We start from the raw sequence: 12483 nt of genomic DNA on the forward strand, positions 1-12483 counted from the left end.
TGCTGTGGGGGAGGCTACTGGCTGGCAGATTTACATAAGGCTCCTCCATCCCCAAGTTAGGGTGGGAGGGAACGCGGCTTCTGTAAGGGGGAAGAAGGGCAGACAGTGCCGTTGAACTTGTTCCTTAAGCATGTATTTCCTGGGACCTCCCTGGTGGTCCAGTGGCTAAGACTCCACGCTCCCAATGCAGGGGCCCTGGGTTCGATCCCTAGTCAGGGACCTAGATCCCACATGCCACAGTTAAAGATTCCGTCTGCTGCAATGAAGACCTGGCACAGCCAAGTAAAAAAATTTTTTTTTAAAAGCGTGTATTTCCTGAGGGTCTTCTGGGCCTTAGGAACCAAATGAGGTGTTGGGGATACACAGGAGACAGAAGAGCTTAGTGGGGACAAGAACGGCACTGTAGGAGCACACGGGAGGTCATCATTACAGGACTTCAGGCTGGAGCCCTGGCAGCCCGTTGTTCTGGCCGAGGAACCCAGCGTTACAAGCTACATGTGCTGGATTTATTTTTATCTCAGAAAAGTCCGGGTTCATCATTAGCGAACCGCCAGCCAGCGAACTGCGTTATGTGATCCCTTATGCTGATTGAGCTAATATCCTCCATTTGAATCTCTGATTGGCTAAAAAGTCAGCCTACCCCGCTTTTCACTGGTGGAGATGGACAGCGAGGCTTTGTTTTTGAGGCAGGGAGTGCTAATGCCTGTCCACGTCCAAGTACCAAAGAACATTACAAACCAAGCGTCACTGGTGGCGGGGGGAGTCGGGCACCCTGGGCTGACTTTTGTCTTGTTGGTTGCTCTTTCCTCTGTTGGAGGTTACTGCTGAAGGGACTGGCTCCCTCTGCTCCTTCTGAGTCCAAACTGTCCCCAACTCCAACTAAAAACTAAGATACAACCTTCCATCCTGAGTCTTGTGTGCTGTCATTTAGAATCGAAATGGACGTGGCTTGTACACGTGCAAAAGTGAGCTGAAGTGTTAGCTACAGGAAAGAATTCAAAGTCATGGGAGGCTGGCCTGGGCATGCCCATTTCTGCAAGGAAAGGGTATTATCAGACCCTCCACCTTTGGACACCACGGGAGTAATCAAAGCAAATGGAGGCACAGATGGTGTTGAGAGTGCCCACTCTACACCACTCTCTGCTCCTTAAGTTTCCACCTTAAAAACTGGAGACAGAGTTGGTCCCTCCTAAATGTTCTCTGAGGACAGCAATTTCCATTTCAAATGCTAAAGCGACCTGAGGGACTCGGGGAGACATGGGTATAATTGACCCTGAAGGATCTATTATACATTCCAGTAGGGACATACAGTTGATGGGCCTCTGAGGTCACATTCTTCCTGACTTCTGTCTGTTTCCCTCCCTCAGTAAGAAAAAGAAGATCACCAAGGGCCCGGCTGTAGGCATCTACAACGGGAACGTCAACACCCAGATGCCGATGCAGCGGAAGAAGTTTCAGAAGGGGCGCAAGGACAATGACTCGCACGTGTATGCCGTCATCGACGACACCATGGTATACGGGCATCTGCTGCAGGATGCCAGCGGGCCCTTTATCCAGGCAGAGGTGGACACCTACCGGCCCTTCCAGGGGCCCACAGGGGACTTCCCTCCCTCCCCACCCCCCACAAACTCCAAGGCCCCGACCGTCAAGCTGGCCACAGATGAGCCGCCCCCTGGCTCCCCTTCTGAGTCTGAGAGCGAGCCGTACACCTTCTCCCACCCCAAGGACGGGAAGGTCAGCAACAGAAGCACAGACACTCCTCTGCTGGACGCCCACGAGCCCACGGAGCCCGGGGAATAACAGGGACCCACCCAAAGACTTGGCATACGGCAGGGCACTGAGAAGCCCTTTAGGGTTCCCACCCAGATATCCTGAAGACAAGGAATTGTGTGGAAGGACAAAAGGAGGTTTTTCCTGAATGCCACCAACTTCTGATTTCCACGTGGACTCACTCCGCCGCTGAGACGTTGAACATGATGATTTGTGATCCGGATGCTATCATCTCCGGGCATGTCCTTTAAACTCAGGTTGGGTTGTAACCAGCCCATAATGAGAGGGAAGCGGCTGAATCACCCAGGACAGGGCTGCAGCGAGCCCCACATTTGGGTTTAGACCTCTTCAGGTTGACAGTGTTGATCCCTGGGTCCTTGCTCTCACTGGGGAGCCCCTGGATGAAAATGTCAGTGTGCTTTTTTAACTATTATTATTTATTGGGTGGTCCTGGGTATTTAAGAGGTCAAATGGGTTGCCATGCAGCTCGTCTCACCAGACATAGTGGCAGCTCATGCTCACTGATTAGATGGCTGGGTTTTGACTTCTGCCCACCACTAGATAAACATGTGCCTGTCCTCTGGGAGGTGGGAATAATTTGCAGTCTCTCCAGCCGGAAAACAGTGTGTGTGTGTTTGAGGGCACTGACGCACATCTGCTTTGAGGAGAGACTTGCTGGTTGTCTTGCTCTGCATGTGGTTCTCTCGCTGCAAAAATCCGTCTTGAGTCGCATTGTTGCCCTTGGATCTAGGAATAAGAGAAATGTCCTGGAATTGCGGTGTGTGGCTCCACCCAGCTGCAGCAACGCTTTAACATTTAAACAGAAACGTAGAGAGTATTTTCATCCTCTAGAAGCGTTGAAAGAGGATTTCCGTGGTGGCTCAGTGGTGGGGAGTCTGTCTGCCAGTGCATGAGACACGGGTTTGATCCCTGATCTCTGAAGATCGCACATGCCTCAGGTCCGCCGAGCCCGTGTGCCACCATCGAGCCAGCACTCTAGAAGCCGGGGGACGCAACTCCTGCACACTACAGCAACCAGAAAAGCCCGAGCACCGCAACGAGAGAAAAGCCTGCCCAGCAACAAAGACCCAGCACAGCCAAAAAGATATAAGCAAACAAAAGCATACACTAGAAAAATAACATTGAAAGGTACAGGAGAGAGTGGCCACTCGTATTAGTTGCTAAAGCTACTGCAACAAATTACCGCACGCATGGAGGCTTGAAACAACACGCGTTTCCTATCTGACTGTTCTGGAGATCAGAAGTGCAAAACGGGTTTCCCTGAGCTAAAATCCGCGTGTCAGCAGAGCTGTGCTCCTTCTGGGGGCTCCAGGGGCGAATCCGTCTCCTTGCCTTTTCCAGCTCATAGCAGCCTCTCACATTCCTTGCCTCCAATCATGGCATTGTGACACTGCTGTTGTTCAGTCACTCAGTGGTGCCCAACTCTTCGCAACCCCATGGACTGCAGCACACCAGGCTCTTCTGGCCTCCACTCTCTCCCACAGCTTGCATCTCTCTTCTACTGACAAGGACCTTTCACTTACAAACCTCACCCAGGTAATCCAGGGTCATCTCCCCGTCACAGGATCTTTCATTACACTGAAGATCCCCTTTGCCCTGTAAGGTAACATATCCATAGGTTCCGGGCATTAGCACATGGACCTTTCTCCTGCCTACCACACTCTACCCGCCCCAGGAGAGACTACAGAATGTTCCAGCCTACAGATGTGTTTTGTTAGGCCTGCAGCATCTTTTTAAAGAATTACTCACCAACATTTGAAATGATAAAATGTTTACATAACAAATCTGGATCGGAAGATCTGGCCATGCTGGGACTTGCGTGCTCATCAGAAAATAGCCGTCTGGAGTTGACACACAGCTGCTCTCTAGAGGGGGCGCCTGATTCACCCATTCCCTGCAGGCCACACCTCTCCCTATCGCCTCCCACAGAGGCTGAGGGTCTGTTGCTGTGGGTGAGTGCCCTTCAGGGCTGCTTCTCCCATAATGGAAAGTTCAGGACTCATACCTCAAGTGACATAAAAAGACAAGTCTTGAGGTTGATGTGTGCTTCAGGAAAGTTGTTTTTTCACACCCAGCCCACATCCTTCATTTATACTAATTACCAGCCCAGCTCCTGCAGGCGTTTGCCTTCGTGGCCCCTGCTCTCGTCCAGGAGGAAAAGGATTGTGTTATGGCTTGTCAGCACAGTCCCAAGGTCAATATTTCTGTGGCAAAACCTCCTTTAAAAAATAGATGCGGGTTGTCAAATTCAGTGGCTTCACCTTGGAAATGCACTGTCTGGACTTGTCCCCTTGCTACTTTGCCTCCATGAAAAGTTTTGCAATCATCTAAATGCTGTGAGGTCCAAGGTCTCTTGAATTCTTTCCAGAAAGAGGAATATTATTTTTATTGTGTCTTTGGTGCTCCCTGTGACGCTTTTACTCTGAAAGGCTGGCTCTGCCCACGGACCCTCATTGTCTTGGCCTGAGATGCTGGCAAAGCCCCTCCAGGAAGGACCAGAGGAGGTCTGTGGCTCCTTTCCTTTCACTGAAATTGTATCACTATTTAAAACCATCACTGGGGCCCCGCTCCTCCATTCTCTGCCTTCTCCGACCTCTTGGCCTCTTCTGAGGGTCACTCAGCGCTCGGAATTCCACCCCCAAAGCGTGGCTGTCCTCACACACATCATCTTTACCTGCAGGGGCCCCACGTGGCCATTCCCTTTTAACCAAGAGCTCAAAACTCCAGGCCACGTTACTATCTCCTGAGACCTCAAGTCAATCTCCAAAAACATGCCTCCTTGAAGGGGCCAGACCGATATACCCTTGGCTCTTCCCTTTAAAGCTCAGGCCCCATTTCTGTAACATATTTCAGGGTCACTGAAAACCAAACACATTTGTCAAAGCCTAGCTGGTGCCAGCAGATTGCCCTCCAGGCCACGTCTGCCCTCGCCCTCAAGCCCATCCTCTGACGAAGCCTGGCTCGGGCAGGACTGATTAATGCTGCAGCCATTTTGCAAGGTTGGGTGGGGCCGGCGGGGGGGGGCGGCGGGGGGGTTGGTCTCAAGGAAGAGCCAGGGGGAAAAGCAGAAGTCTATGGGACATAACCTTGGTGAGGGTTAGGACAGATTCGTGGGATCTGCAATGCTTAACTCAAAATAATTTATTTGTTGTAGATACTTTTTAGGCAGCATTTTGTTCATTTCCTATACTTTTTTAAATAAACAAATATACAGAAAAAAAGAGGTATCAGGTTGTTTAAATGCTTTGGCAGCTTGTCCCCTGGGTCAGCTGAAGCCCTCATTGCCCGGTTGTTGACTGAGACAGGTTCAGCAGGAGCTCAACGCATTCCATCTTCTCTATGTGTTTATGTTCCAGCAGGCCGGGCTTTGAGCTGCCAGTGGGTGACTCAGAGGCCAGAGTTTGTTCTGTTCTGTTCTTGCTGAGGCAGCCGGAGTCCCCTCTGCATGACCCTCCTAATACCTGTCCCCTATTGAGGCCACCTTGGCCACTAACTGCTCAGTGGCTCAGTTCAAGAACCCACCTGCAGTGCAGGAGCCGCAGGAGACTCGGGTTCCATCCCTGGGTCAGGAAGATCCTCTGGAGGAGGAAATGGCAACCCACTCCAGTATTCTTGCCTGGAAAATCCCATGGACTGTAGTGGGCTACAGTCCATGGGGTCACAAAGAGTCAGACTCGACTGAGCACACACGAAAACATATGCACACTGCTCTAAGCCCAGTGCAGCTCACCAGCCAACAGAACAGAGGCAAAGGGAGAGTGGTGGGAGGGGAACCTCCAGGTGGGCACCTGCGCACTTGGACAGGAGACCCAAGTGCTCGAGGGAGACGGAGTACTGCTGTGTAACGAACCAGCCCAGACCCTAATGGCTTAAGAATAATCGTGTATTCTGCCACAAACCTAAGCTGAGCAGGACTCAGCGGGGATGGCTTCTCTGTGCTCCATGCGGCCTCTGGGGCAACTCAACTAGAATCCACTTTCAAGATGGTGCATCACGCAGCCAACAAGTTAGCGCTGGCTACCAGCTAGGAGCTTTGATTCCTCATCACAAGGACTGCTCACTCCACAGGGCTTTCTGGACTTCACAACCCAGAGGCTGAATTCCCAGGGCGAGTGCCCCCAGAATCAGACCAGTGTCTCGAATCCTGGGCCTGGAACCTGGCCCAGTGTCACATTCATTCTAGCCTATGGGTACGTCAGTCTCAGAACCTCAGATTTAAGAGGGTACGGACACAGCATCACAAAAGAACATTAAATTCGTAGAGAAGTGACAAGACAAAGGAGAAGTACTCTGAGCTTCTAGGAGTGGCAAATTGTGGAAAGGTAAGAATATGGGGAAAACAAATGGAAAATACAGTTCTTAGCAAAGTGCATTGTGTCGATTTCTCTGGTGGTGTCTCCCGGCTAAGAGTGTAGAGTTGTCTCTGGTGATTAAGAATCGTTCTGTCCTTCCTGGTAAAGAAGGGGAGGACAGAGAGCTTTTCTTGTGTCTGTTCCTTCTTAACTGCCTTCAATTCAAAATAATCCTCATGCCAGTCTGGCATATTTTGGGGTAGAATACCCTAAATCCCTCACTTTCCCATTTGAAACGTAAGTATCATATATTAAAAGTTGAGTTGGCAGCTGTGCAAAGAGACTGGAATGAGAAGTAGCAAAATAAGAGATCTGCAGAGGCAGAGAAAAGCCTAAATGGAAGAAGGGGAAAAGAACAAACCTAAGTCTCCTGCCCATGTCTTAATGAATCAGTCTCTCAGACCCAGGAAGGAGTCACTCGGTGAAACAGCTGTGTTTCATTTTAGGAAGCTGTGCTGCAGGCAGGAGCGGGAGCCTGCTTAAGTCCAGCCTTTATATGGTGTCAGCAGTCAGGCACCTGATGAGGGACATTTCTATAGGAAATGAAGGGGAAACAAACTGTAACCTCATTTTTTGAGTCCAGAGGGTCGTTAGTGAGATTTCTAGATGTTGGGCTCAGAGCATTTTTAAATGGTGGACTGAGAACAGCAGTGCCAAGCCAACAAACTTCCTAGTTTGCAATTCCAGTGTCGGATTCGAGCGTCTCCATGAGCATCACTATCCCCAGTATTTCTCGGTCAGGCGTGGAGGTGTCCAGCTGCACTTTGCAGGGCTTCTCCTCCTGGCGCTCCTTCTCTCTCTCTTTTTTTTTAAGGTAGTCCCAAGAAGGATCTAGGCAGTCAGGTAGTTCTCAATGGCACCAAGCTGGGAGGGAGAGAGAAAAAATGGAAATGTTAATTGCTAAAATGCACGTCAGAAGCCAGTTTACCAAGAGGTCAAAAGGCTCAGAGGCAGTGAGCCTGGCTGGAGTTCCACAACCCACCCACAACAATATGCTAGATTTTGTTGTTGTTGTTGAAAAACAGAATTTCTCTCTATAAGTACCCCCATTTCTATCAAAGATAATCAAAGACTATTTTGTTTGCAAAGTAAGTCTAGTCTCATGCAATTTGGCTTAATTATTTACATTAAGTGCAGCAAGAGTGGTACCATGTCTCCCCAGACCGAAGAGATCTCGGAATTGGCTAAGAGGCCGCCATGAAACGTGACCTGTGTGACTGAGACAGGCTAACTTCTCTGAGCCAAAATTTCCTCAACTGTAAAATGCAAATCCTAATACCTACTTATTAACAAGGTGACTGCCAGGGTGGGGAAGAGATGCTGCATGTGACACTGTCTGGATTTAGTAGTCACTCTTTGTTAAATCTGCATTGAAGAGAAAAAAAATACATAGCCTATAGTCTGCTCAATTTGGCATGGTCTCATCTTCAGCAAGCTGGCTGTCTTTTCCTGTGGGCTGACAGTTCTCTAGCTAATTGTGTCAAATTTGAAGACGCTGTACTCCGCGTCCTCTCCACACTCATTTTAGCTGTCAGCTTCAGCAAGCTGACATATGATCCTCATCATTCGTGCAGCCCTAGAAAGAGATGTTCCTGGGGGAAGCATCACAGCATGAGCCATGCGGGCTCCACAGCCAAGGAACCCAGAACTATGGGCTTTCATTTTCTAACACGATTGCAGTGTGATAAGATATTTGGCTGCCTGTGGCAGGGGCAGCACCAGCTGTTTGGGCTTGCCTGAGCAGGCACCCAGACCAGAGAAGGACCTCAACAAACACATAAGAGGTGTGCAGCATTGTGGCTTGAAGTTACCATAGCAACTGTCCTGTCTTTTTCTCCTTGCTCCACTCCTACCCCATCACAGGACACCTTTCCTCAGTGACAAAGACGGCAAGAGTTGTTCAGTCGCTAAATCATGTCTGACTCTTTGCCACCCCATGGACTGCAGCACACAAGGCTTCTCCTGGAGTTTGCTCAAATTCACGTCCATGGAGTCAGTGATGCTATCTAGCCATCTCATCCTCTGTCATCCCCTTTTCCTCCTGCCCTCAATCTTTTCCAGAATCAGGGTCTTTTCCAGTGAGTTGGCTCTTCGCATCAAGTGGCCAAAGTATTGGAGTTTCAGCTTTAGCATCAGTCCTTCCAATAAATATGCAAGGTTGATTTCCTTTAGGATTGACTGGTTTGACCTCCTTGCAGTACAAGGGCCTCTCAAGAGTCTTCAGCACCACAGTTCAAAGGCATCAATTCTTTGGCGCTCAGCCTTCTTTGTGGTCTAACTCACATCCGTACACGACTACTGGAAAAATCATAGCTTTGACTAGACGGACCTTTCTTAGCAAAGTGAAATCTCTGCTTTTTAATACACTGCCTACTTTTGGCAAAAAGTATCCCTCCTTTAAAGCTGATCAGAAACTCATCACTTCTCTAATGTAGAACCAAATCAATGCCTCTAAATTGCCTCTAAGCATCGGAAAAGTTTCAAAAAGAAGTTTGAAAAAAAAATCTTATTAAACAGGAACTGTGGACAGTGTTTGCCTTTATAGAAGGAAATGGTGACTGGGAAATTTTCCCCCATATACCATTCTGTAGCTTTTGAATTGGAACTGTACAAATGTATCTTATTTTTCAGTGAAAGAAAATGGAAACAAAAACTTCCTTTTAAAACTTGTCAAAATTCAAGATTCCTGGGACTTCCCTGGCAGTCCAGTGGTTAAGACTGTGCTTCCAATGCAGGGGACATGGGTTTGATCCCTGTTGAGGAAACAGCTCCTGCTTGCAGCAAGGCCAAAAAGAATACATTTAATACATAAAAATACATAAAGAATACATTTAATACATAAAAAACAAAAAATAATAATAACAACAGAGTACCCTTTAGATTCTTTGGTGGTTCAGTCTTGCCATCTTCTTGTGAGTGCAATTTTTCAGAGACTTTTAAGCCTCCTTCCCCCGCTCCTCTGCCCCACCCCCAGTGGTGGGACCAGTTTGGCCAGATTTCACCCTATCTGGTCAGAAATCCCAGGTTACTCCGAGAGAGGCTAAAGGCTGGCGAAGACTGGAAGGCATGGTAGCTGCTCAAACACCCTGGAAGACTCTTCCATACTACCTCAGGGATCATTCCTCAATGCTGATGCTCCCAGGCCAGGAAGTTCTCTGGGAGCCGACACCAATCCTGGGACAGCAGCTGTTGCACTCGGCTCCCGCATCGGAAAGAGGAGTCCTGGGACCAGCTGGTGACCTGACGTCAGCTCCATCATTGCCCAGGATGTTCAGATCTGACCTATCCAGGAGCCAGACTGGAGGGACTAGAATCTGCTCAGATCTTAAGCCTAGGAAGTACGGTTGGGAGGGTATTGGCTGCCCCTTGGAGTTCAGGGAGAAGAAATCATTTTGTGATGCTTAATCATTTGGAAGGAAAAAAAAATTTCTTTTTTTTTTTTCAGCCAAAAAAAACCATGTTAAAGAGTGAAAGAGCCATTCTACCACAGGCTTGGGTTCAGTGTGTACTTTGGACCCTGGGCTGGCTCCCTGGGTCTCAGGATAGCAGGCGGGTCCAAGTCCCTCGTAGGTCCCTTTCTTTCCTGGACACATTAATTGCTTGGCTGCCTGCCACTGGCAGTGTCACCAGAGCTCTTGGCAGGCTGAACACTAATCCTACCTTTCGCCTGGGAGACTGGGAGGGAACCTGCTCTCCAACCTCCTCCCAAGGCTGCAACCCCCAGTCACCCCCACTGATGGCTGCAGCTGCTACCCAGGAGGCCCCTGCTGGTATCCTGAGACCCAGTGAGCCAGCTGAAAGTGAAAAAGTGAAAGCGTTAGTCGCTCAGTCCTGTCCAACTCTTTGGAATCCCATGGACTGTAGCCCTCCAGGCTCCTTTGTCCATGGAATTCTCTAGGCAAGAATAGCGGAGTGGGTAACCATTCCCTTCTCTAGGGGATCCTCCCGACCAACGGATCGATCTCATGTCTCCTGTGTCTCCTGCATTGCAGGTGGATTCTTTACCATCTGAGCCACTATGGAAGCCCAGGGAGCCAGCTGAGGGAAGGATAATTGGGAAATGTGAACTTCAGAGGTGACCCTTTCCAATCAGGAGTTAAATTGCCCTCACTTCCTCTTGAAAAGCAACCCGGTGATATTTCTGCAAATAATAGTCTTTTTGAGAAACACTGGCAACATAGGTACTTCTAATAATGAAGGTGAAAATCCCTTATACCTTTTAAAAAATGTCTAGTGTCAAATCAGTCCAATATATCCAGGATAAAGCTGTATTTTCAATTATATTTTTCTTAAACAACATGGGTAACAAGCTCCTTTTGCGATAATGAAGGCTTTGTCTTTGGTGTTAAAAAAAAAAAAATTAATCTATTTTCTCCAGGCCAGGGACATCAATTTTTAAAATGAGAATTCATACTTGCTACAGATGCTGCAAGCTGACTTTTTGCACAAATAGATCAAGATGTTTCTGTTTGTCTTCAGATCCTTGCCAAGGGTTGAGCGATAATTGAACATGGCAACAAGTCTGCTTTGATCTTCATGAGGAATTTCAGTGTGGGTAGCACTCAACTGCCTGGTATTCATTCTGCTGTGGATCCAATTCAATCCAGTTATTTCAGTGTACTCATGAAATGCCTACTATGTGTAAGACATAAGTGTGGGATTATGTGTAAGACTTAAGTGTGGGCTTCCCTGGTGGCTCAGCTGGTAAGGAATCCACCTGCATTGTGGGAGACCTGGGTTCGATCCCTGGGATGGGAAGATCCCCTGCAGAAGGGAACCCATTCCAGTATTCTGGCCTGGAGAATTCCATGGACTGTATAGTCCATGGGGTCGCAAGGAGGCAGACACACTAAGCGACTTTCCTGTGTAAGACAGTATGCTCAGGCTGAGTGCTGGTGGAGAAGAAGTTACCATATAAAGTGCTACGAGGGAGGGCTGAGACACAGCGTAGGGGAGGAGAGGAGACGACGAACCTTCGGTGGCAACATCTGCTCATTCATTCAACAAGCACTTCACCAAGTGAGGCGCTGGATGTCTCGGTTCCATTAGCTCCTTTCTTGAGTGGTTAAGACATTTCTAAACCAGAAGAGGAATGAATTGTGAGGCCTGGCTGGAGAGGCAGTCATAAAATATGGTGAGTTCTTTGCCAATTTTTAGTCACTTTTCCCAACTAATGTTTTGCTTCTCGCTCTGCTCCTGAGGCAACAGACCACATTGCAAGTATTTAGTAAACAAGCTTCATTCATCTATAAACCAAGCAATACATATTGTGCTGATTCCTCAGCTATATGCTTTTTTCATTTTGGTAATTTTATTTATTTATTACCTTTGGCTGTGCAGAGTCCTTGTTGCTGCCTGACTTTTCTCTAGTGGCACCGGGGGCGGGGGGGGGGTTCCTCTCCAGTTGCCATGTGCAGGGGTCTCACTGTGCTGGCTTCTCTCGCTGTGGAGCCGGGCCTTAGACACAGGGGCTTCCTTCAGTAGTCCTGGGACACGGCCTCAGCCACTGGGGCTCCCAGGCTCTAGAGGATAGGCTCAATAGATATGGCTCGTGGGCTTAGATGCTCTGAAGCATGTGAGACCTTCCCAGACCAGATATCAAACCTGCGTCTCCTGCTTTGGCAGGCGGATTCTTTACCGCTGAGCCCTGAGGGGGAGCCCTCTCGGTAATATTCTTACACAAAGAACTTTTCGCTGAGGATACTTAGAAAACCATGCTCTCTGTCGTGGCCCTCAGGAATGCTGAGGACTGGAGTGCTAGAATGTTCTAGATTCTGTGCCTGTAAGACACAGGTCGCCCCAAGATTTAACCTTGATTCCAGATCTTTGCACAGAACTACTGCCATTTTAGGAACAGCAGCCTACTATTCTCTCACCTGAACTGGAGACGAAACACACTTCCAGGCCACCGAGGAATAAAAGGGACCAAACAGCCTCAGCTGGGGAGGGTGGAACCCTGGGGCTTCCTGGATCTAACTCAGCAGACCCAGAGTTTGGGGTTGAGAAGGGCAGGGTCATCTACAATGCTTTAGTCCCATCTCAAGTTCTTGAATTGTCATTTTCCAGGTCCCCTTTCCCGAGTTCTTTGAAGGCCCAGAAAATTAGAAAGAGGGTTTCTGAAGATCATGGCTGTGCTAGGGCTGAGCTTCTGCAGAACAAACACTGTCCTCCTCTCTGAACAGCCATTCTCAGATGCTAAATAGGGGGTGACCTGAGGACAAGGGAAGGGAATTGAGCTCTGTCTCCTCGGTTGGTCAAGTTCTTCCAGCAAATTCCAGTGAAAGGGCTCCTGTCACAAGGGGACCATTAAATAAAGGACTGTTTGTGCTCAGGGGAGCAC

At 48.7% G+C, this 12483-nt stretch overlaps 1 protein-coding gene across 1 annotated transcript in view; it reads left to right on the forward strand.

Annotated features, from left to right (window-relative positions):
- Nucleotides 1-12483, forward strand: part of CDCP1 (CUB domain containing protein 1) — a 103281-nt gene that overhangs the window by 51472 nt on the left and 39326 nt on the right. Inside the window, exon 9 of the mRNA XM_002697118.7 lies at nt 1368-11277. Coding sequence (XP_002697164.3) covers nt 1368-1800 — 433 coding nt within the window. The 3' untranslated portion in view covers nt 1801-11277. The remainder of the gene's footprint in view (nt 1-1367; nt 11278-12483) is intronic.

This window comes from Bos taurus, chromosome 22 (assembly GCF_002263795.3).
Source record: "Bos taurus isolate L1 Dominette 01449 registration number 42190680 breed Hereford chromosome 22, ARS-UCD2.0, whole genome shotgun sequence".
Taxonomy (NCBI): domain Eukaryota; kingdom Metazoa; phylum Chordata; class Mammalia; order Artiodactyla; family Bovidae; genus Bos; species Bos taurus.